The sequence below is a fragment of the Oppia nitens genome, unplaced genomic scaffold, assembly GCF_028296485.1.
Source record: "Oppia nitens isolate AA-2021 unplaced genomic scaffold, nextdenovo-longstitch-racon4-pilon3 scaffold2_pilon_pilon_pilon, whole genome shotgun sequence".
Lineage (NCBI taxonomy): Eukaryota > Metazoa > Arthropoda > Arachnida > Sarcoptiformes > Oppiidae > Oppia > Oppia nitens.
This window is the reverse complement of record NW_026533210.1, coordinates 4741438-4767817: the sequence shown is the minus strand read 5'-3', so window position 1 is coordinate 4767817 and position 26380 is coordinate 4741438. Positions and strand designations below refer to the sequence as shown.

General features: G+C 30.9%; 5 protein-coding genes across 5 annotated transcripts; all 5 read right to left on the bottom strand.

Annotated features, from left to right (window-relative positions):
* Nucleotides 1-1780: 1780 nt before the first annotated feature.
* On the bottom strand, nucleotides 1781-2780 carry LOC128955471 (uncharacterized). The gene is made up of 2 exons (XM_054301145.1): nucleotides 2612-2780; nucleotides 1781-2372 (listed from the first exon to the last, which is right to left on the bottom strand). Exons 1-2 carry the CDS (start codon nucleotides 2732-2734, stop codon nucleotides 1896-1898), a joined length of 600 nt encoding a protein of 199 aa, XP_054157120.1. The 5' UTR covers nucleotides 2735-2780; the 3' UTR covers nucleotides 1781-1895.
* A 14561-nt stretch (nucleotides 2781-17341) lies between these two features.
* LOC128955778 (aldehyde dehydrogenase, cytosolic 2-like) lies at nucleotides 17342-17647 on the bottom strand. The gene has a single exon (XM_054301452.1). It carries the CDS (start codon nucleotides 17645-17647, stop codon nucleotides 17342-17344), a length of 306 nt encoding a protein of 101 aa, XP_054157427.1.
* A 171-nt stretch (nucleotides 17648-17818) lies between these two features.
* On the bottom strand, nucleotides 17819-18571 carry LOC128956175 (uncharacterized). Its single transcript, XM_054301858.1, has 2 exons — nucleotides 18112-18571; nucleotides 17819-18022 (listed from the first exon to the last, which is right to left on the bottom strand). The coding sequence occupies exons 1-2, from the start codon at nucleotides 18527-18529 to the stop codon at nucleotides 17832-17834; spliced, it is 609 nt and encodes a 202-aa protein (XP_054157833.1). The 5' UTR covers nucleotides 18530-18571; the 3' UTR covers nucleotides 17819-17831.
* A 1469-nt stretch (nucleotides 18572-20040) lies between these two features.
* Nucleotides 20041-20740, bottom strand: LOC128955777 (uncharacterized). Its single transcript, XM_054301451.1, has 2 exons — nucleotides 20313-20740; nucleotides 20041-20234 (listed from the first exon to the last, which is right to left on the bottom strand). Exons 1-2 carry the CDS (start codon nucleotides 20704-20706, stop codon nucleotides 20041-20043), a joined length of 588 nt encoding a protein of 195 aa, XP_054157426.1. The 5' UTR covers nucleotides 20707-20740.
* A 577-nt stretch (nucleotides 20741-21317) lies between these two features.
* LOC128955776 (uncharacterized) lies at nucleotides 21318-22026 on the bottom strand. Its single transcript, XM_054301450.1, has 2 exons — nucleotides 21580-22026; nucleotides 21318-21508 (listed from the first exon to the last, which is right to left on the bottom strand). Exons 1-2 carry the CDS (start codon nucleotides 21971-21973, stop codon nucleotides 21318-21320), a joined length of 585 nt encoding a protein of 194 aa, XP_054157425.1. The 5' UTR covers nucleotides 21974-22026.
* Between the last annotated feature and the right edge of the window lie 4354 nt (nucleotides 22027-26380).

Sequence of the window (26380 nt, the reverse complement as noted above, 5' to 3'; positions counted from 1 at the left end):
AAATAATGTAATGCATTATTTTATATTTTCGTAATATAACAATTTTTTTATTAAAAAAATAATTTTATTTCTTATATTCAAAAATAGATCTTTAAATCATTATTTGACATTGATTACATAATTTTATTTAAAATATCTAATATGTTTCAAAATTTCAAAAACATCAGCAATCATTAATATAATATTTATATTACATACATAATCAATATATACAATTTAATATCAGCAATATATATATAAATATACTAAAGCAAATAATAATATAAAAAAATATAATGATTGATATTAATTAGTAATGTCAGAGATTAAGTTAACTAAATAAAATTAATAAAATAAAACTTTATTAAACTAAAAGAAATAAAAAATATATTTTTAAAAAGTTGACTTATTTTTTGTTATTTAAACAAATAAATAAAAAAATAACAGTAAATCATTTTTCACAATAAAACAAATATATTCATTTAATACATTGAATTTAGACAACAAAAAAATAACAAAAACTTAAAATTTATAATATTTAGACAAATAAATAGTTAAACCTAGAAAATAATGTATTAATTTAAATAATAATAATAATAATTAATGAACTACTGGTATGTAATGGAAACCGACACCAAATAGCAGATACTGTGCACACAATCTTAGCGGAATGTCCGCCATCCCGGTGCTGCCGGTGCCGGCTGTGTGGTAATCGGCGAATTACGAGTAGAGGGCGCCATACGCGACCATAAACTGGGCGACGGATCGGCGAGTCGGCGGCAACGGCCACGAGCTGCTGTGTCCTTAACGGTGCCGACCTTTTTGGCAGTTTTACGCACATCCCTTTTCTCATCTCCATCGTCGTCATCATCAGTGGCGCCGAAACACATGCAACAGCGTCGCTCATTGGTCAGCATACAGCCCAGACAACAGCCGCAAGTGATGCCAAATACAAGGCCAACGAACAGACCAATGGCAAATACTGTCCACAATATGCTGGCCATCGATATGTTGACTTTGATGTCCAGCGCTTCCGATAGTTGGCGCTCAAATTTGCCGTATAGTTTGCCGATCAGTGAACTATCGTTTGTCAATGACTGTTGACTATCGGCAACTGTTTCGTTGATAAGGCTGTTGGTTTTGTTTGGACCGTTGGCCGACAGCCATTCACCAGTAGCCGCGGGAACAGTGGTAACCACTTCATAGTTGTCCACATTTGCCGACATACGTGTCTTTAAATCGAGTGCCGACACTACTGTTACCGACAGAAAGCCGATAATCAATATCAAACCCATAGTATTGGACAGTAATTTGGTCGACATTTGCATTGATGGTTAAAACTACTGACTATTCAAGTGATTATAAATTGATTTTTTTTGTTTCAAAATCAATTTATCTCTTTTTCCTCTACTATTTGAACCGATAATTAAAGACTTATTACAGTAATATTGTGTATAACAGTTGACCGTTAATACTATAAAATTTTAATTTGTTTTTTTGTTATTTATTTAATTCACTTGTATTGTAATCTCTCGTGAAATATATCCTAAATATCTTTTTTTACTCAATAATACTATTGATTTTTACAAATAATATTACATACATATATTGTTATTTTCATATATAGGTAATACTGTATTATTTTAATCTCGTATTAAACGATATTATATTATCGATAGTAAAGAGTTTTATAATAATTAATAAGTTTTAAAGTTTTAAACATATTAAACTACAAACCTAAACAAAACAAATATTAATAAAAGTTATCAAATAAAAAAATAATGTTAAATTTTTATTTTTAATTGATAAGCCAAACAACATTATTGTTATATTTGTTTTTATAAAATAATTATTTATTTGTTTGCTAAATGCATACTAAAGTAAAGTCCTGAATACAAACAATTTTTCATAAAATATTATAAATGATCTCTAGTTTTATTATAACAATTGCATTGTAGGCCAAACCTGCCCTCACATCGGCCATAATCATACCGTTTTCGACAACAATGTCGATCACATGTACCCAAAACATTGGGACATTCAATGCCAAAGATTCCGTCATCCGATTTACAAGAAACGTCTTTCCAGTCATTACTGCACCGACAGACGGCCCCAAACACCACATTATTGGTCGTATGTTTGCCCCGTTGTAAGGGACGTATGACATCCATATTGATCGACAATTCGTTATCACAATAGCCGCTTATGTATCCCTGTGCGCAACAATAGTGATCACAATTGGTCCCTTCTCGACCCGACTGACCAATAAATTTGGTACAATGAAAGCCAAGGTCATAGGCTCCACATATGTCTACGACTACCGACACGTTTTGTTTCTGTTCTGCCGACAGGGCTTTCCAGCGGTTCCATCGGCTCTCAAACCACTTTCCCTTCTGTTTATATATTATATAATAATAATAATATCTTACAATATATTTAATTATAAAATCAAATATTAATAATTAGCAATAATATTTGTAAAATGTTTATCAATAGATATTTTTATTTTCAAATAGCTATGAGTTTAATAAACTATAAGCATATACTGTATAATGTTTAATAAATACTACATTATATAGACTCGGATCTAATTTTTTTTTATATATTAATTAAATTTATAATTAATTCATACGTCTGTAGTGGGACCGGTAAATTCAATATCATCGTCATCATCATTATTACAGTTAACTATCAACAATATATTACAAATAAAATATATAATTAATAGTTTATTAGTTAAAAAATTAAAAATCATTTTGTTATTTAATTACTAAAAACACTTATTGAAAAAATGGTTAAAATGAGTTAAATAATATAGAGATATAGTAGTATATATAATAATTTTTAATAATAATTTGTTTATATTAATTATTTGAGATAATGATGTTATTTCTATATTATGATTATATATTATATTTGTTTTATATATAAATATATAAAGTAAAAATGGTTTTTATTAATTTGTTTATTGAATTAATTAGATAAACTTAAATGATTAATTAAAAATACAGTAGTTTATTGTCTATTTTTCTTTCAAATAAACTTTACTTTAGTTTAATAAAAAATAATGCAATAATAATAACATTAGACAAATATGATAAATATGAAAATGTACAAAAATAATTATAATATTATATAATATAATCAATTAATAATACATAAATTTATATTAATATCTTTACTTATGTAATAAATATTATAGATATAAAATATCAAAAGTATATAAATATACAAATTAAAAATATCAATATCAATTGTTTAACATTATATTTAATAATAATTATGTCAATAATAATAGTATTATTTTAATTTAAATTATTAATTTTCTACAAATGTTTAAAATATATTGTAGTGTCCACTACATTACCTTAAGCTAATTTAGTTATAAAGTATTTTTTTCCTTATACTTACCGGTTGCTGACCTCAGACCTCTGGCACCAAACTAACTGTTCAACGGTTCCCACATTCAAACTATCCAATGATAGCTAACCATTCCCTATACCTACCCGTCCTCTCTCAAACACTATAAATACTGTACTACAGTATACACATACTTTAGTACAGTGCCAGCCGTCATACATAGCAGTCATACTGACTCCCATACAATACTGTACTCACATCATACATGTGCTCCACTGATAGCACCATTTTAACCATACAATCCATTGTATCCTCAATTGTCTTAAACTAATCAATAAATTGTTATAATTATCTTATACCTGTGTTAATCATACGATTCATTACCATCGCTATTATCATCATTGAAACTATCACTTCAAGAGTCCAACCGGTTGTTCACATCATTCAAGACATACATACAACGCGGTTGTCCATCAACTCTAACCTACCGTTCCGTATCGCGTGATATCAAGAGATAGGACAAAAATCCAGATTGGGATCAGCTCTAGCTTTATGCTTGGCCACCACTACTGCAAGTGATCTACCCTTTTGTCATCCGATAGGTCTCATACCGACCCTTCAGGTGATAATCTATAAGGAATTGGTTGATAATCGGTTGTAGGTCTCATACCGACCCACGCATAACAACCGGTGCTCTCCTATTCCTTTAAGTTGTGTCCAAACATACAAACTCAGGCACAACAATTGGCGCAGTCGGCACAGATCATTAAAAGATCCATATCTTCGCGTATTGGATGACGACTATCAATACAGGGTTCACTAGACACGGAACTCCATATCTTCGACGAGATATCTCAACTAATAGCGATTCAGACAACACAGTAACCAACAACACATCAGACATGTCCATCAATGGTGAAGACAACGATACACTAAATCCGGTTAATGCCATCGCAGACAACACAACCGGTATCTCATCTAATTGTGTACCAATCGGTACAAACGGTAACTCAGTAACCACCGGATCCTCTACCACTGGCTCAGCACCGATGCTCTCAGTGAAGATACCAAAGTTTAATGGTACTAAAGACTCATCTCTACGTATCGAAGCATTCCTCTTAATCTTCGACAGAGTCTTCGCTCATCTCACAGATGATAACAAACTCATCAAAATCGTTGAGTTCCTCGAATCAGACGCAGCCAACTATTACGGCTCAGATCTACTCATCGACACATCCATCAATTGGATTAAAGCTAAGCAACTGCTTACCAACCGATATACCCGACTGGACATTCCTCCAGAAGTGGCCGCCAACCGCCGGCGCCAACAACGATCGGAGTCAATCCGCGCATACTTCGATGATAAAATGGAGATCCTAAGACGTCTCCAAAACTATACCGACACTCAAAGAGCAAACCTACTCACGGAAGGCCTACTCCCTGAATACCGTGAATACTTCTATGGCCGACGCTTCAAGACTCCCAGTCAATGGTTCGAGATGGCTCAGGACATCGAGACCGACAAGCAACGAACCGGTAACCGCATCAACCGACCTCACGGATCATCACATTACACAGATGACAAACGAAATGACAACCGGTTACCTAAACGCGACAACAAAGACAAACAACGTCCGCCCTATTCCTGCCGTATCTGCAGAGATCTTGGCATCACTTCATGGCATTACCATAAGGATTGCCCAAACAAATCTGGTTCTCCAGCAGCTATCAATCCAAACACAGGTTCCACAAATGGACCACCTACCCATATATCAGCCGCATCTTCACATCTAATCCGTAACAAAGTTATGGCTACCGAAGCCAAACCACTGGATATGATATTGATCCCGGGCCGCATCAATCGCTTCGAGCTATCAGCCTTCGCCGATCCCGGATCAACTGTAGACATCATACCATTAGATGTCGTCAAACACCTCCGACTCCATATTGACCGCCGCCGCTCTACCGACGTATCACTGGCGCGTGGATCAGCTCGTACTCTCGGAGAAGTCACATTTGACTTAACCATCAATCGGATGACCCGCACCATCAAAGCACAGGTCATCAACGGATTTCATTACACATTACTGCTATCTCTCCAATCTCTTGGCCAATACGGTGTCATCATTGACACACAGACACAAACCGTATCATTCAAATGGCAACAACAGAGAAACTCATCCACTTCAGGGCCATCAACCGGTTACTGCAATCTCATCAGTCGTATACCTTCTCCAAACCGGTTGCCTAACAAATCCAATGGCCATATATACAAACAAAAGCACCGCATCGTAAAGATAGACAAACAGTCCACCGCACAGCGCACCCGTCAATCGCATCCATTTGCAGCCAAAGCTGCACGTCAAGTGAAGGATCACCAAATCCATGTTTCTCGGGACAGCCGTAACGCTTTACCGATCACTTCGACGATGAATACAGACGGAAAACCTCGCTTGTGTAAAGACTACCGTCCAATCAATACGACTTCTAATGCCGCAAAACCATCGCATCCATACAAACATCGGCATTACTTAAGGGACATCACACCTACTATTACCGTTACACCACTACGCGCTGTACATCCGGTTATTCGCCCTCAACAGTCCCGACTCTCACGCATCGATACATACAACAAACATATTTCCGGTAATATCCATCGCATCCCATCCAACTCTCCCACTCTACGATTCCGTAACACACGACTCCAATTACCGGACTCTCAACGCGGACATCCATCACAACCGGCTAAACGTCTCACTCCTGGTCCACATCGTCTCACTCAACCGTTTAACTCTTTGACCAGTCTTAAACCGCCGGGGAGTGTAGTGTCCACTACATTACCTTAAGCTAATTTAGTTATAAAGTATTTTTTTCCTTATACTTACCGGTTGCTGACCTCAGACCTCTGGCACCAAACTAACTGTTCAACGGTTCCCACATTCAAACTATCCAATGATAGCTAACCATTCCCTATACCTACCCGTCCTCTCTCAAACACTATAAATACTGTACTACAGTATACACATACTTTAGTACAGTGCCAGCCGTCATACATAGCAGTCATACTGACTCCCATACAATACTGTACTCACATCATACATGTGCTCCACTGATAGCACCATTTTAACCATACAATCCATTGTATCCTCAATTGTCTTAAACTAATCAATAAATTGTTATAATTATCTTATACCTGTGTTAATCATACGATTCATTACCATCGCTATTATCATCATTGAAACTATCACTTCAAGAGTCCAACCGGTTGTTCACATCATTCAAGACATACATACAACGCGGTTGTCCATCAACTCTAACCTACCGTTCCGTATCGCGTGATATCAAGAGATAGGACAAAAATCCAGATTGGGATCAGCTCTAGCTTTATGCTTGGCCACCACTACTGCAAGTGATCTACCCTTTTGTCATCCGATAGGTCTCATACCGACCCTTCAGGTGATAATCTATAAGGAATTGGTTGATAATCGGTTGTAGGTCTCATACCGACCCACGCATAACAACCGGTGCTCTCCTATTCCTTTAAGTTGTGTCCAAACATACAAACTCAGGCACAACAATTGGCGCAGTCGGCACAGATCATTAAAAGATCCATATCTTCGCGTATTGGATGACGACTATCAATACAGGGTTCACTAGACACGGAACTCCATATCTTCGACGAGATATCTCAACTAATAGCGATTCAGACAACACAGTAACCAACAACACATCAGACATGTCCATCAATGGTGAAGACAACGATACACTAAATCCGGTTAATGCCATCGCAGACAACACAACCGGTATCTCATCTAATTGTGTACCAATCGGTACAAACGGTAACTCAGTAACCACCGGATCCTCTACCACTGGCTCAGCACCGATGCTCTCAGTGAAGATACCAAAGTTTAATGGTACTAAAGACTCATCTCTACGTATCGAAGCATTCCTCTTAATCTTCGACAGAGTCTTCGCTCATCTCACAGATGATAACAAACTCATCAAAATCGTTGAGTTCCTCGAATCAGACGCAGCCAACTATTACGGCTCAGATCTACTCATCGACACATCCATCAATTGGATTAAAGCTAAGCAACTGCTTACCAACCGATATACCCGACTGGACATTCCTCCAGAAGTGGCCGCCAACCGCCGGCGCCAACAACGATCGGAGTCAATCCGCGCATACTTCGATGATAAAATGGAGATCCTAAGACGTCTCCAAAACTATACCGACACTCAAAGAGCAAACCTACTCACGGAAGGCCTACTCCCTGAATACCGTGAATACTTCTATGGCCGACGCTTCAAGACTCCCAGTCAATGGTTCGAGATGGCTCAGGACATCGAGACCGACAAGCAACGAACCGGTAACCGCATCAACCGACCTCACGGATCATCACATTACACAGATGACAAACGAAATGACAACCGGTTACCTAAACGCGACAACAAAGACAAACAACGTCCGCCCTATTCCTGCCGTATCTGCAGAGATCTTGGCATCACTTCATGGCATTACCATAAGGATTGCCCAAACAAATCTGGTTCTCCAGCAGCTATCAATCCAAACACAGGTTCCACAAATGGACCACCTACCCATATATCAGCCGCATCTTCACATCTAATCCGTAACAAAGTTATGGCTACCGAAGCCAAACCACTGGATATGATATTGATCCCGGGCCGCATCAATCGCTTCGAGCTATCAGCCTTCGCCGATCCCGGATCAACTGTAGACATCATACCATTAGATGTCGTCAAACACCTCCGACTCCATATTGACCGCCGCCGCTCTACCGACGTATCACTGGCGCGTGGATCAGCTCGTACTCTCGGAGAAGTCACATTTGACTTAACCATCAATCGGATGACCCGCACCATCAAAGCACAGGTCATCAACGGATTTCATTACACATTACTGCTATCTCTCCAATCTCTTGGCCAATACGGTGTCATCATTGACACACAGACACAAACCGTATCATTCAAATGGCAACAACAGAGAAACTCATCCACTTCAGGGCCATCAACCGGTTACTGCAATCTCATCAGTCGTATACCTTCTCCAAACCGGTTGCCTAACAAATCCAATGGCCATATATACAAACAAAAGCACCGCATCGTAAAGATAGACAAACAGTCCACCGCACAGCGCACCCGTCAATCGCATCCATTTGCAGCCAAAGCTGCACGTCAAGTGAAGGATCACCAAATCCATGTTTCTCGGGACAGCCGTAACGCTTTACCGATCACTTCGACGATGAATACAGACGGAAAACCTCGCTTGTGTAAAGACTACCGTCCAATCAATACGACTTCTAATGCCGCAAAACCATCGCATCCATACAAACATCGGCATTACTTAAGGGACATCACACCTACTATTACCGTTACACCACTACGCGCTGTACATCCGGTTATTCGCCCTCAACAGTCCCGACTCTCACGCATCGATACATACAACAAACATATTTCCGGTAATATCCATCGCATCCCATCCAACTCTCCCACTCTACGATTCCGTAACACACGACTCCAATTACCGGACTCTCAACGCGGACATCCATCACAACCGGCTAAACGTCTCACTCCTGGTCCACATCGTCTCACTCAACCGTTTAACTCTTTGACCAGTCTTAAACCGCCGGGGAGTGTAGTGTCCACTACATTACCTTAAGCTAATTTAGTTATAAAGTATTTTTTCCTTATACTTACCGGTTGCTGACCTCAGACCTCTGGCACCAAACTAACTGTTCAACGGTTCCCACATTCAAACTATCCAATGATAGCTAACCATTCCCTATACCTACCCGTCCTCTCTCAAACACTATAAATACTGTACTACAGTATACACATACTTTAGTACAGTGCCAGCCGTCATACATAGCAGTCATACTGACTCCCATACAATACTGTACTCACATCATACATGTGCTCCACTGATAGCACCATTTTAACCATACAATCCATTGTATCCTCAATTGTCTTAAACTAATCAATAAATTGTTATAATTATCTTATACCTGTGTTAATCATACGATTCATTACCATCGCTATTATCATCATTGAAACTATCACTTCAAGAGTCCAACCGGTTGTTCACATCATTCAAGACATACATACAACGCGGTTGTCCATCAACTCTAACCTACCGTTCCGTATCGCGTGATATCAAGAGATAGGACAAAAATCCAGATTGGGATCAGCTCTAGCTTTATGCTTGGCCACCACTACTGCAAGTGATCTACCCTTTTGTCATCCGATAGGTCTCATACCGACCCTTCAGGTGATAATCTATAAGGAATTGGTTGATAATCGGTTGTAGGTCTCATACCGACCCACGCATAACAACCGGTGCTCTCCTATTCCTTTAAGTTGTGTCCAAACATACAAACTCAGGCACAACAATATAACAAAATCTTTGATAATTGCAGATAAACAATAAAAATTATAAAATTGTATATTATTTATTATAAAAAATTTTTAAAAAAATTATTGTAAAACCAATTTTACAAAATGTTTGATAGAATAGTTTAGTTCTGTATAATAAATATATTGTTATATTGTTAATACAGTAAATATCAATAGCCTATTAAGTAAATATAGACATGAAGTCTGCTATATTTGTGTAAAATCACTTTATTTAGACTTAAAATTAAAAAAAATTAAAAGGTTCACTTTATACACATAATAAAAAAATACTAAAATATAAAACAAATTTGTTTACTATTCAATGTAATTTTAAAAATCCTAATCAAAAAATTATATTTAATATTTCAATTGTTTTTTCTTATTAACAAATATATAATATTTAAGTTTAAATGCACTGTAAATACTATTTTATTTATGTCAATTATTTGATATTTCAGATGTTGTTCAAAAAATATATATTTTTACACTATAAGCTTTACAATAGAAAAATTATATTGATTAGTAAAATGTTTATAAATCACTTATTAAATATTATATATTGAATTAAGTAACACTACAGTATTCATTGATAAATAATAAAAATTAGTTTATATTTTTTCAATATGATAATTATAGCAAATAAAACATAATAAACATATGAAATTTGAACATGTGCATACTATTATCTATACAATAAAAATCAATATTTCCAAACATATAACGATAAAAACATTTTATAAAATAATCTAATATTTTATCACTACATAATAGAAATAATTCTAATAATAAATTTTTATACAGTCTATTGTATATATTTTACTATTGTATACAATATAATATTCAAACACTTTTGTTAATTTATTTTACCATTAATTTACAGTTATGTCACAATTTCAATTTTGTAGATATTTTTTTTTATAAACTATACTAAATAATTAATTGGTTTTTTTTATATATAAATAACTAAATTTTGTACAGTATTATATTTGAGTAAACTTAAATTTATATATTATTTGAATATTGAAGTTGAATAAAATTAAATACCATTGTTTTTAGTTTAAAAAATGATTAAGTATTGCCGCCAAATGCCAATAGTTTTTGAAAATCAACAATTGTTAAATAATTCATTGATTATAGGCATTTATCCCAATGAGGTAACAATAAGTATATAAAAATTTTTAATATTTATATTTTATTAAAATAAAATACAATTTTTATTATTAGATTATTACACAATATTCCGATTCAATCAAATTTTGTCATAAATTTATTCATTTGCTAGATATAATAAATTCAACATTAAAATTTCGGTAATATAAATAAAGTATTGTATAATTACTATCTATAAACAGTAACATTGTATCTGAAATAATAATAATAATAATACAATATATTTTTTATACATTATCTTAGTATTTTAATAAGTTATTTTATAATGACATCTAAAAAATTTTTTAAAATATAACTTTATTATTAAATAGTTTAATAAAATGATTATTTGAATATTATATAATGTATTTAACACTTTTGAATACATACTAGAATTCATATGAATATTGCCCCCATTGATAGCGGCGGTTATTTAATGAAAAACGGTAGTTGGTCAGGGGCAATTGGGTTAATGCAAAATAATGTAAGTTATTTATTATTTATTTTTTTTATTAAACACTAACTATACTGTACTTAATTGTTTAAAATTATTTATTTATTAGCTAGCAGATTTTTATCTACCAGCATTTATTTACGATAAAAACAGAGGAAATGTAGTCGACTTTCCCTATATGTTGACAGAGGAAAGTTCGGTAGCTATGCTCAGTCATCCGCTTGTGTTTCACAATCATAGTTTCGGATCAATTGCTTACTATTTTGATCCAATAACTTGGATTATATTAGTTATGTTATATACAATACTTGTAGCTATTAATTGTCATCGAGTATACAAATGGCGACAACGTTTTAGTATAGCTATTGACTGCTTAATGTTATGTATAGGTAAAGGTAAAGGTATTAGTACAGTATTTTTTTAATAAAAACTTTATTAATTTATTCAATTTTGAACAATTATTTTTTTGCTRTAGTTAATTACAAAGGTTTTGTGGCAAAAATATTTCATTATTATTATGGACACTATTTTGGACAATACTGTTGATAATAATCCAAAACAATATACTATCRTTTATCGTTAGTAATAATACTTATATTATTGAAAGTATTGAACAATTATTAACACACAATACCAATATCCAAGTGCTGGTCGTCTACCAGTCACACGCATATAAATTGCTAAATAATGTAAATAAATGCAAAAATTATTATATAATTTGAATTTAATTAATTATTTACTTTATTGTATATTTTGTGTGTGTGTTAAGCATTATAAATTTCCGAAAAGTAGACTGGATTTTATTAATTATTTTGATACCTATCGAATTAAAACCATAACAACCTTACTTAAGCACCGGCATGTGTTGGTCAGTGCCAAACATGAAATAGACATTTTGCTGGACCACTACTGTGAATATGATTTAGAGGAGACGTCATCCAATCGATATCCATATCATTATAGTTATGTTTTGAGAAAAAAATTGGATTCAAATAGACGCAAAATTTTGATCAAATTGTAAAATAACAATATTATGAATAGAAAAAAATACTTATATATATATTTTTTTTATATATCATATTTATGTGTAGATTTAAAAATTTACATCACTATGGTTTGGATAAATTTTTCTATAAACAAGAGGTTGTATTTCATATAGAATTGGATAAAATGAAAAATAATTTTATTGACAACAATTTTGATAAAAAATATAATATTGATAATACAAACAATCGGATGCTTAATCTACATGATTTTCAAATTATTTTTTACATATTAATTATTGGCTTCACTATAGCATTAATTTTTTTGTTATTTGAAATTTATTTACTTAAATCAAATGCACACAATTATATCATTGTACAAAAATAGAAATAAAAAAAAGTAAAGTAAAATTAAGTTTTACTTAATTTAAAAATATTTATTGCTAATTAATGTAAAAAAGTAGAAATATATAATAACTATTAAAAAAAATATTAACTTAATTAAATAATTAAATATTGTTATATACAAAAAAAATAATGTTGTATTATCAATTTGTGTTAATAAATTATAAACTTTAATATATTGATTAATTTATATTATTAAATGTTTGGTTTAAATATCTAAACTATTGTTTCATACTATTTTAACTGATTCAACTAATAAAACATTTTAAACACACATTTCTAACTAAAAGAGATATTATTAATATTAATAATTATTTAAATTAAATATTTAATAGATAAATAATTTATTTATGTTTTTATTTATCAAGTAAATTATTGTTCTTTTGATAATTTATATTATGTTATTAAAAATTTTTTATTTTGGTTTTAAAATCTAACTAATTGTAATAATCCTTTAAATATGTACTTATGATATATTATATCAATAAATTTATTGTTTTTTAAATTGATTTTTATTTATTATTATTACTAAAATAAAAACAAGTAATATAATAAAAAAAATGTAATATTAATAATAATAATAATAAAATGACATTTTGATTGAGTGATTGAGTGATAATTAATTTTTTTTGAAAATTAAAAAATAGCTATTAGTAGTCAAACAATAAATATGATAAATAAATAAATAGTTTTTTAATAATCATAAGAAATATCATAAAAATAAATGACGGGTTCGGACACTACAGGACGGGATTGGGTTTATAAAAGTGTCCAAAAAATATAAATAAAAAATAATTAATTGACTGATATTTTGCCACTAAGTTCTAGTGATATCTTCTCTATAAACCATTGAATCAGACGAAGAAATAAACATTTTTCGCTTACTTTTTCTTCGCCGTCTTCTTCTTCTTTTTCTTCTTCATTTGGTTTATTTTGATGCGAAAGAGATGACGAGTCGATAGTTTTCTTCTTTTGCTTCTTCTTCTTCTTCATTGACGACGACGGAGAGGAACTATCGTCGTCTTCGTTATCGTCAGTTATTGTCTGTTTTTTTAACTTTTTAATTGCATTTTCAACTAAAATACTTTGCATTTCTTCTAATTGTTTAATTGAAATCATTATTTCTTTATCAATCAATTCGATGATCACTTCCTGATGACTATGACTATCAATAAGATGTGTTCCAAGACTTTGTTCAGTCTCTTGTTTTTGTTGAGTAGATCTGGCTTTCAGTCGCTTAAAGTCGGCCGCAATGGACAACAACTTTGTTCGACTTAAGCGGAACTGCTCGACACTGACACGTCTAATGGCCGCTCGTGTAGACCGTAGGTCAACACCGCGATGGCTGTCGTCACCGCCGAGTAGACCGTCGTGTAGGGCGTCGGTCACTGCTGTTTCCATTTGGAAGACGGCCTCATTTGTAACCATTTTTATTTGACGCATAACGTTATCATTGGTGATAATTAATGCAGTGTTAGGAGGAATAGTAGTGGTAGTACCGGTGCCAGCGGTCATAGTAGTCGTGGACGTGGCCTCGATAGCAGTGATGGCAACCGATTTAAGTGTTGAAATCGATATCTCCGATAATGATGACGACATTGATTTTGTTGATTCATTGGTTAGTTCCGATTGATTGACAGTTTGGACACTTATAAGTGAAATAAAATAATAAATATTTTCTTTTAAATAAATCATTTTTTTAAACAAACAAAAATTTTTTTTGTATATTAAAATAAAAACTTGTAAAAAATTTTTTTATATATGAATTAATAATTTAATGTATAATATTAACTAATTATTTGCGTATTATATACAATATATAAAGTATAATGATTTATATATTAACTTTTTTTTAGTTGGATTATTATTATTATTCAAAATAAAAGTTGAAACATTTTTAGAAATATTAGTCAAAATATTATCATTATTATTTGATTTAATTTTTGTTATTTTAGTATCGCCAGTTTGTATAGTATTTATGTCAAAATTGATTTCTAAAAAAATAATAATTAAAAAAATAAATATATTAAATCTCAATTATATATATATACAGTACTGCATATAAAACAAACCCATTTTTGGTAAACAGTTAATAAAGTTTATTGTAATAATAATTATTATTACAGTAAATAAATTATTAGACATATTAGATGTACAGTAATATACCGCTAAATTAGTTTATAAGTTATATATATATATATATATATTTATATATTAATATCAGTTGATTGTATATATAATTAAAAAATTAAATCAATAATTATAACAATATATTATAATTACAGTATAATATGTATGGATATAATGCATTGAAAGTTATAATTTCAATGTTTAGTAAATTTTTTTCTATCAATTGAATTATCATTTTTAAAACAATTTTCGGATATAATGTAAAGTAGGAGCTGTGATCGCACCCTCTATTAGATTGAAACTTAACTATTGTGTTAGCACTACTAAAGCTACATATTGTTAAATATATACAGTACATCCACAGTATAGCATACAGCTAAGTGAAAACACTAATTGGTAAATAATAAGCACTTTATAGTTTATTAATTGTGTGTATAATTAATTATTTAGAAATTATTAATTATAGTGTAATACCATTAAAATTTAGGTTAGGTTGCGGGGCGTACACCAGGTTAGGTAACGTTAGGTAACACTAATTTACTATTACTTGACTACTACTGCTTGCTTTCTATGTATATGTTATACTGTATAACATACACAGTGTATAGTTTTAGTTAAACTAAAATCCAATAGAGGGGGTATACACAGCTCCTGCTCTAAATTTTGCCCCAATTTTTTTGTGTTTCATTTAAATACTAGATTTTATTTTAATCCCCTCATTAAACACATATACAAACTGTTAATCTAATCTATAATAATAATTTTAATCCTTAAAAATATTGATTTCCTATTATAACAATCAAAGTTTAGTATTGTTGTACAGTAAATGATTTTATTTAAAAATAAATAGAAATAACTGTATTTATCGATAAATATAAATATTTAATAGATTTAAGTGTATTATAATAATAATAATTATAAATAAAGGTTAGTTCACATATTGCGTTTGCACTTGAGGGGAGTGGGGGGGGGGGTTTGGCCAAAGCGTACTTTAGCAAACAAATGGGAGGGGAAGGGGAAGTGTCTTAATGTAAAAAATAAAGAAATTATGTGAATCGCCCCCTAATGTTAAACTTTAATTAATAATAAATTTTAATCTAAAATATCATTTATTTTATTTATTGATTAATTGATAATTATTAAATTATTAATAGTTTAAAAAATCATAAGTTTTATAATATATTTTCGGTTATTATAATTATAATTTTCAAATTTTAGTTATCAAAAGTTAATATAAATTGATTGACAAAATTAAATATATAAAAAACCAGTTGAGAATGCTAGAAAGCATTTCCATACGAACTCCTAATTTAAATAAAATCAAATTCTTCAGCAAGACAAATAAAACTCGTTTTTAGTCATATAGGGATTCAAATGACTCAGAATGACAAAATAAACTAAATCTTATTCATGTGGGGTATCAAATGACTCAGTATGACAAAATAAACTAAATCTTATTCATGTGGGGTATCAAATGACTCAGTATGACAAAATAAACTAAATCTTATTCATGTGGGGTATCAAATGACTCAGTATGACAAAATAAACTCAACTATTCATTTAATATAAAATAACTAAAATAAATTATTATATTTATTCTAAATTTAACCTAAATTTAAAAATTATTAACTCAAGTTTCATTTTTTATCTTCTTTAAGATAAAAAAATTAGTATGCTAATTGCATATAACTTATTTATGATGCTTAGTTCCAATATAAGAATTAAATAATAAATTAAAATTTTTTGTACATTGGCCGGCATTTTCTCTATTTTCCCGAAGAGATATCAAAATTTTAATGCTGATCCCCTATACCTTATTTTTGTTGCTTAATCGAAATCTGAAGTAAAAAATATAAAATTTAATAAAATGCGGACGGACGGAAATATAGAATTCAGATACGTACTCCTTTCAGGAGTTCGTGATTATGACATTTTAAAGTATTATATGTGTCGCACATGTATACCAGCAAACTTTGCATAGATAGTGTGGAACTACATGTATATACAAACACACAGTCTGTTATATATAGTGAATGAAAATATATTTAATTAAATAAATAAATTTTAATTAAATATTATATACATTTAAAATATAAATACATACAAAATATTTAATTAAATATTTAGCATTTTTCGTAAATATAATAAAATATTAATACATAAAACTGTAAATATATGCATATCAATAGTACTGGTCATCAAAAATCATTGAAAAATTGGAGATCAAAACAAGTGTCAGTACAAGACTCACTACTAACACCAAAAAAATGATTTCAATAGTGATTTGTGTAAACTGTTGGTGACATTGAATATACCGTTTCATAAAATGATAATCAAAAATAAATATTTAAATAAATATTTCGGTATTTTTTAGCAAATAAATAAATATTTTGATATTTTTTAGCAAATATTTTATTGAATATTTTCAGTTTTTAAATAAATATTTTTTAATGCACTAGTTATATATCTATGAATTTTTAACGGGAATCCTAATGGTCACTGCCTTACACTCTGTATACTCCCGTATACCGTCTTCGCCCAATTCACGGCCATAACTGGACATCTTATAGCTGCCAAACGGTGTCTTAACCGCTGCCGTATCGTAACAGTTAACCCAAACCGATCCGGCTTTGACTCCCTGTGCAAACACCAGTGCTTTATTTAAATCATTGGTCAGTATAACCGAACCTAAACCATATTGTGTTGAATTTGCTCTTTGAATCACTTCATCAATTGATTTATATTTCAATATTTGCTGAACGAGTCCAAACATTTCCACACATATATAGAATCCATAAAACAAATTTGAAAATATAATGATTAAAATACTGTTTGTAAATATTTATCAATATTTGTTTATTTTATGTAACAAATCTTTTTTAAAAAAATTTTGATTTAATAATAATTTTTTTAAATAAAATAATTTCTTTGACTTTGTTTAGTGACTTAAATTTAAATCAAGTATTTTTGACAATAATATCTCCAAACTGATGGCTAGATTGTCGTTCATCATCAATGTCTTCACAGACGTCATCCATGTTTTTCTGTAATTTATTGATTCTATTCTTTAGATTATCAATCAATTGATTCCATTCGTTGTCTAAGTCTTCCTGAGTCACATCCGATAAGTCTTTGCCAAACTTTCTTACTATAATAAAATCAATTGGATATGAATTTACAAATATTTTTCGTAATATAAAGTCATTAATTTAGTTATATATATATATATATGAATACCTAAATCCTCTTTTTCAGCCGTAAGTCTAACCCTTTCTTTATAGAGAACCATAACTTTAGCATTTTGTTCATTCATTAGATCATAATTATTGGCCATTTGTTCAATACTTTGTCTGTAATGAACATCGATATCCATCAGCTCAACGGCCAAAGCCTCTGTGTCTTCCGGTTCGCTATCATTTTCATCAGCACCTGTAGCACCAGTAGCTACTGTTTTATTGTTGTTCAACTGTTTTTCTTTAATTTTTCTAATTATCAACGAATCGTACTGTTTTTGTACCTCCCGGTCCTCATCGGACACACGTCTCAATGTTTGTATTTGATGGGCAAATATAGGAATCATATCCGATAATTGTTGTACCAATTGGTCGCATATCTGACGCATAGATAGATCGACCGTTTCTGACATTATGCTCATTGAAAATAAATTGACTGATTATATCAATTAGCTATCAATCAATAACTTATTAGATATTTAAATTAAATCATTATTTTAATAGCGCGTAATGTATAAATTCAATAATATTATATATTTAGATTATACGAAATTTTGATAACATATAAAGTAAAGTAAAATTAATTAATACTAATAATAGTGAAAAAAATAATCTATAAATATTATAATAGAGGGTTTAACAAAAAAAATGTTTAAAAACTTAATTAAGTTTATAATCAAATAATTTTTAATCGATATAAAATAAAATAAAACAAAAAAACATAGAGAAAAAACTATATTTTATAGCAAACAATTTTGTTCAAAAATAAGATTTAAATTAAAAATTCATGAATTTTTGACAATTTTTTTGATCAATTGATGACTTGATAGTCTCTGTTGATTAATAATATCAATAATATTATCAATAATTTTCTGAACACTATTTTGTTCAGCTCTGATACTATCGATCAGTTCATCCCATTCTTCATCGATCTCTTGTTGACTACCATTATGTGAATCTTCTGTTTTTTCATTCAGTTTAATCAAATCTATTGTAATTTTTAAACTTTGTTCGCATTTTTCTTTGATTTGACCGAAAATATTGGACAAACTGTCGATTTCTTCTCTGTACTCATTAATCAAATCTACTAATTCTGTGACCAATATTTGTTTGTCTTCTGATTGTCCATTAGTTCCATCTTTTTCCTCATCTTCTTCTTCTTCCTTTTGTTCATCATTTTCTTCATCGACTGTAATTGTATTGTTAGACTGGTATTGATTGTGTTTTTTAATCATAAACGAAATATACTGATCCTTTATTTCCTTGTCTTCAATGCAAACACTTCTAAATGTTTGAATTTGATGGTCGACTACAACAGACAATTCAGACAATTGTTGTACCAATTGATAGCATATCTGACGTTTCGAGAGATCAATCGTTTCAGACATTATATCTTTGTTTGATTATCAATGGGACTGTTTATATCACAATTATTAGTCAAAAATTTGGCTGTTCTATAGTATAGCTCCCACTTGTTGAGCACGCGATTATTATTTCCATATATTTATATGTATTTTAATTTAGTTTAGGTTAGGTTAGGTCACGTGCGATTTTGTAAATTTAACGTTAAAACTGTATTAAATAATAATCGCGTGCTCAACAAGTGGGAGCTAACTATAGAATCCCCAAAAATTTAAATAAAATTATTTATAGCACATAATGTTTAAATTTATTTAATAAGTTATTTATTAATTAATATTAAGTTTAAACTAACTCATATTATAAAATATATTTAACTGTAATAGATGATAGTGCTAAAAAATTTAAAATACAATTATTTAATAAAAATCATAATATTTTTAATAAAATCATAGTTTTATTAAGAATTTATGACAATAAATATTTTATTGCAAATAATTTTCTAAAATACAAATTTAATCGATAAATAATAGAGTATATACTGTACATATATACTGGTATTTATAATACAAATTTATGTATTTTTAACAACAATATCGCCAAACATATGACTAAACTCTCGTTGATTTTCAATATCTTTGGCAATTTTGTCGATGACTTCCTGCAACTCATTGATCTGTTTAATGATACTATCAATCAGTTCATCCCATTTCTCTTTGACGTCTTCCTCATTCCGATCAGATTCTCCGATCTTTTTCCATTCAATCACTATTTATATGTATATAAAAATAATTTTAATTATTGATATATTAAGATAACTAAATAATAAATAATATTTTTTATTACCTAAATCTTCTAGTTTTTCAATAGTTTTGATATGTTTTTTGAAAATATTGAGAATAGATTTGATATGTTTTATGTATTCAACAAAATCATCGGCCATATCGTGGGTTAGTTGTCTGGATTGGACATTCAATTCCCTGTATTCAATGGCCCATTCGTTTGTGTGGATCGGTTGGTCATATTTTTCCTCTTCAACGACTGTAGATGTATTGTTTGACTGCTTTTTATTGTAGATTTTAACCATCAAAGTGACGAACTGATCGCTTATTTCTTTTTTCTCATCGCTTACGAGTCTCACTGTTTGGATTTGATGGTCGACTACTACTAACATATCTGATAATTGTTGTATCAATTGGTTGCATAACTGGCTTTTCGACAGACCTACCAATTGGGTCATTATTTTTGTTGTTTGATACCCAACTGATAGATTTGTAATTAATTATTTAAAACATAATAATATTTATAATTTATGCAAATGACAATTATTATTATTATTTATAATAATTTTATAATCGCGTGATATTACAATTAAATTATAACTAAATGATGAAAATAAATATATAACTTTCGGTAATTATATTTTTAAATTATTAATTAAAATCTTTTCAATTAAACTAATATAATCATATAATTAAATCATTTTTTAAAAAAGCACTTTATATGGCATTGCCATCATAATGGCAATAACATTTACGATAATGAAATATTATACAGTATAAAAAAAAATCAATTATCTACTGTATCAAAATTTATTTAAGATATTAAAACTTCAGTTAAGTTTAAGCTAAAATTTTTATTAATTTTTATAAAATATATTTAATAAATAAAAGTGGCAGATATTTAAAATACAATTATTATTATAAAAATCATTTCTTAAAAAATCATTATAACTCTATTAAGAGCTATTTTATTGATAACAGTTTTGTAAATAAATACAATACATAAAACACATTTAAGATGATTTGTATTGAAAAATAATTTACAGTATAAACTGGTATATAATATAAATTATGTATTTTTAATAACAATATCGCCAAACATATGACTAAACTTTCGTTTTTGTTCAATATTTTTATCAATTTTGTCGATACCTTCCTGTATATCATTGATCTCTACTTTGATTTTATTGATCATTTCATCCCATTTTTCTTCGACCTCTTTCTCACATTTATCCGGCAATTCATTTCGCAATTCATTTGCTATTTATATTTTAAATACAAATTATATACAAAACTAATATTAGATATTTTAAAAACCGTATAATTATTACTCAAATCTTCCAATTCTTCAATAGTTTTGACATTTTCTTTGAAAATATTCAAAAGTGATTGAATGTGATGTTTGTATTCAACAAAACAATCGGCCATTTCGTGGGTCAGTTGTCTGGTCTCGTCATTCAATTGCTGGTATCGTTTGGCCCATTCGATTGTTTGAACCGGTTGTCCATCATTTTTCTCTTCAACGACATTAGATGTATTACTCGACTCTTTTTCAACGTGTTTTTTGATCATCAAATCTAGTAACTGATCGCTTATATCTTTTTTCTCATAGCTTACGAGTCTCACTGTTTGTATTTGATGGTCGACTACTACTAACATATCTGATAATTGTTGTACCAATTGGTTGCATAACTGGCGTTTCGACAAACCTATCGATTGTGTCATTATTTTTGTTGTTTTTATTTGCTTTGATATCTAACCGAATAGTTTCTAATTAAACAATCAAATAAAATGCTAACAATATTTATAACATTAGTACATATTATAATAGTTGTTATTATTTGTTTAAATATTTTTATCTCGTGTTATCTAAAAAAATTTGATTATTAAAACTTGCAATTAAAACACTAGAACTAATATTGTAAAATTCTATAAATATAATAATAATGCATTTTTTAAAAGTTTAATTAATCTTTTTAATTAATAACGCTAATAATCTATTTATATATAATTTGATTAACAGTTATACAGTTAGCAATGCAACTCAAAAAATTAATTTAATTATTTAAGATTAATAGATATATAAAATTAACATTTAAAATAATATTTCATTGTAATTATGAATTTTATCTTAAAGTATTAATGAATAAATAACTATTAAATTGTTATCATTATAATTAATAATATTGATTTTAAAAGTAAAGTTTAAAAAAAAATTATTTTTATATATAAAATATTAAAGCTAATCAATACTATCAATACTAATAAATAGATTATCATTATTAAAAAATACATAATTTTACTATTTAACATTTACGGTAATATGATATTTATAAATAAATAATAAACAACAATATTAATATTACAAATTAAAAGAATAATATGATATATTCTTTATTTAATTTATATAATTTTCAATTGTCTATAATTGTTGAAAATATTTATATATAAATAAAATTATGCTATAGTTAAAATGAAACATTTGAATAATATTTATTGCATAAATAAATAAGTACAATATATATATATATATATAATGTATAATAGTAATGTTGTTTATATCAGTTCATTCAACAACAAAAATACCACATTATAATACTATAGATCAGGCGATATCACGATTATTATACGGTCCCTTATTTAAAAACATAATTACTGACCAAGATAAAAAACAAAAAAATTATAATACACAAATTTAATAACCTTTTTTATATAATATTAAATAAAATATACCACTTAATTAAAATTAATATGTAACAGTGTATTTGAGCTAGATCAAATATATTATAATAAACCATAAGCTTCGACAATGCATTTTAATCAAAAGTAATCAGAAATCATTATACTGATCACCAGTGCTATAGATTGTCCTAGTTCAGTTTGTAAAAAAATAGTTTTTTTGAAAATTTTATGCTCCGTCAGGTGCTGATCCTGGTGAATTTTTTTGTCAACTAACCCATGTTAAAATTAGTCAATTTACATATAGGGGCTTCAAAATATATGATATACTACCCTATTTATGAAAAAATTTATTATAAAATAATTAAATATACATATTGAAGCTATTATTATTTAAGATCGGGTCTCACGATGAGGTCGATAATCAGGGTGACGCTTGGGGTTCACTGTGAGGATAGAACTCAATGTGAGGTTGGGATTTACGGTGACGGGGTGAGTTATGGTAATGTAGAAGTCAGAGTGATTCTGGGAATCACGATGACGGCTGGTTCGGGTGACGTCAATAAGAGTACCAATATTGTTAAAATGATACACAAAGAGTTAATGCACAATAATAACTAACTTTATTAATAAAACAAATAAATAGTAAAACACGTGTAAATAATAAAAATAATTGGTAATGATATCTCAGGTGTGTACTGAGTAAAAGGTAAAGTGTTAGAGAGCGATGCGGATGTATTACAGGTGCTTATATAGGGAAAGGTAAGTCAAGTGGTCAATCAGGTATGAAAGGGTTAGTACTAGGAAGGGTAGGGTTGACATCTATTGGCATCATTCCCCCGCCGTTATCGTTCGCACGGAGGTTGAACGGCTTCAGTTGACTGGAGTGCGCGACGTAGGATAAAGTGTCTGGGGATTCATCATGAGTTGGTCGAATAGCATAAGTTTCATCACCCAGACTCCTGATGATGATATATGGTCCCGTATTTGTAGGTGAAAGCTTGTGTTTTGATGGATGATGTGCTGCAAGTTTGCGCACAACTAGATCTCCGGTTTTGAAATTGGATGCTGTGTGGGATTCATTGTGAATTTGTTTTCGCTTTTCTTTGTCTTCATCTGAGCGTCTTATTGACTCTTGTCTAGCGATGTCAAGAGATTTCGTGTCGCAGAGAGCGTCAGATGGAATTCCAAAATGTAAAAATTGTGGTGAGTATCCTGTTGTTCCATGTGGTGTTCGGTTATATTGATCAACGACCTCAGGTAGAAGCTTTGACCAGTGTCTGTTAGGTTGATCGAGTCGAGTTGATTTAAGTTTAGTTATGATGATGTGGTTTGCTTTTTCACATAAACCATTGGCTTGAGGATGATACGGTGATGATAACGTGTGATTTATGTTTTGCTTCGATATGAACTCAGCAAATGTCTTTGAAATGAAATTAGTTCCTCTGTCGGTAATGAGTTGTTCGGGCCTCCCTATGAGTTCGATGAGATTCTTCATGAATCTGACTACAGTTTTAGCTTTATTGTCGGCGGTTACTTGTGTCCATACGTGCCGAGAATGATGATCGACTATTAGTTGTATGTATTTTGATTTTGCACTTCCAGTCGATCCCATGACAATTGTGTCCATTGCCCATAAAATGTTTGGTAAAATCGGTGTTGGAATAGGTTGTAGGAGTCCTAATGATTTCCTGTTTGAAGGTTTTACTAATTGACAAGTTTTACAAGTTTTGACGTATGATTTTATACTGTCATCTACCGATGGCCACCAATAATGTCCAGTAAGCAGCTGTGTTGTCGCGGCAATTCCCGGATGTCCCATATCGTCATGATAATGGCGTAAAACCTCTATTTGTAACGTCGGAGGCACGTAGTATCTGTTGAGACCTTTATGTCTATACCTTATTATCCCATTATCATCAATATGACATTTTGAATCAATGTGATTCCAAGACTCATAATGAGTTGCGAATTCATTATGATTTCCGGATTCACTATGAGTCATTGGGTTTTGCTTTTGTTGAGCCATTTTCAAACGATTTTGATCAATAAGAAGCGATATTACCGGATTACGGGATAATGAATCCGCTGCCTGATTACGAACGCCGGGCCTGTGATGAATTGTATAGTTATAAACAGATAGTCTTACTGACCACCGAAACAGTCGATTATTTGAAGTCATTTTGATATTCAATAGCCATTGTAGTGCTGAGTGGTCAGAGTGGATGTCAACATGTTTGCCGTGAACGTATATATGCCACCTTTCCATTGATTCAATAACGGCTAAACATTCAAGCTCGGAAGTAGTATATTTGCTTTCGTGAATATTAACTCTACGTGAGTAGTACGACACTACGCGTTTATGCCCATCATCGTCGGGTTGCATGAGGATCGCTGCGATTCCAATTTTACAGGCGTCAGTATGAATTACTACTGGTTTATCATCTCTATAGATAGCCATCACTGGCGGTGTTGATAGAGCCTCTTTGAGAGTATTAAAAGCAGAGATTTGTTCGGTACCCCAAATAAACAGATTATCTTTACGTGTCAAACGTGTTAATGGTTCAGCTATCGATGAGTACTTGTTGATGAATCTGTGGTAAAAGTTACACATAGGAAGTTCCACGAGGAACTGTTGGATATCGTGTTGGTTTTTGGGTGTTGGATAATTGCGGATTGCTGTACTTTTAGATGGTGCCGGAGATACGGTTCCGTTTTCGATTACGTGACCTAAATATTCTACTGAAGTCACTGCGAATTTGCATTTCTCTTCACGAAGTCTAACATTGGCTTCACGTAGACGCTGAAGTACTTTATTCAATAAGAGGTCATGCGAACGCTGATCCGGTGCGTGGATTATTATGTCGTCGAGGTATGGTATCACGCCATTGTTTAGTAGGTCTCCCAATACATGTCGAATGATTCGTTGAAATGTTGGCGGAGCGTTCTTGAGACCAAAAGGAAGAACAAGCCACTCATAGTGACCGTCGGGAGTGACAAATGCTGAGCGTTCGATTGATTCGTTACTCATAGGGACGTGCCAATAGCCCCATGCCATATCGAGTGACGTAAATCTACGTGAGTTCGATAGTTGGTCAATAATGTCTTGAATTCGGGGAAGAGGTTCACGTTCGTCGATTGTGATAGAATTAAGTCGTCGATAGTCAATACAAAGTCTCGCGGATCCATCTTTCTTCTTTGCGAGTGTTACTGGTGAAGCGAATGGAGACTTTGAATGACGGATTAGTTTCTTGTCGAGTAGTATTTTAATTTGTCTTCTGATTTCGTTGAGATCTGCGATCGAGTGGCGATAAGGTCGTTGATGTATTGGCTGCTGCTCAGGAAGTAGTCGAATGTGATGAGATACGTTTGGAATGCGGCCCACGTCATTAGGATCCGCTGAAAATAATTGAGGGTACTGTTTCAGTACGAGTCGTGTAGACATTGGAATAG

Coding starts and splice junctions, on each gene's coding strand:
- LOC128955778 (XM_054301452.1), bottom strand. CDS start 17,647: ATGTTTGGACTCGTTCAGCAAATATTGAAATATAAATCAATTGATGAA.
- LOC128955471 (XM_054301145.1), bottom strand. CDS start 2,734: ATGATTTTTAATTTTTTAACTAATAAACTATTAATTATATATTTTATT. Junction 2,373..2,611: donor TTACCGGTCCCACTACAGAC/GTATGAATTAAT, acceptor ATATATAAACAG/AAGGGAAAGTGGTTTGAGAG.
- LOC128956175 (XM_054301858.1), bottom strand. CDS start 18,529: ATGAGCATAATGTCAGAAACGGTCGATCTATCTATGCGTCAGATATGC. Junction 18,023..18,111: donor GGCTGAAAAAGAGGATTTAG/GTATTCATATAT, acceptor ATTTTATTATAG/TAAGAAAGTTTGGCAAAGAC.
- LOC128955776 (XM_054301450.1), bottom strand. CDS start 21,973: ATGACACAATCGATAGGTTTGTCGAAACGCCAGTTATGCAACCAATTG. Junction 21,509..21,579: donor TGAAGAATTGGAAGATTTGA/GTAATAATTATA, acceptor AAATATAAATAG/CAAATGAATTGCGAAATGAA.
- LOC128955777 (XM_054301451.1), bottom strand. CDS start 20,706: ATGACCCAATTGGTAGGTCTGTCGAAAAGCCAGTTATGCAACCAATTG. Junction 20,235..20,312: donor TGAAAAACTAGAAGATTTAG/GTAATAAAAAAT, acceptor ACATATAAATAG/TGATTGAATGGAAAAAGATC.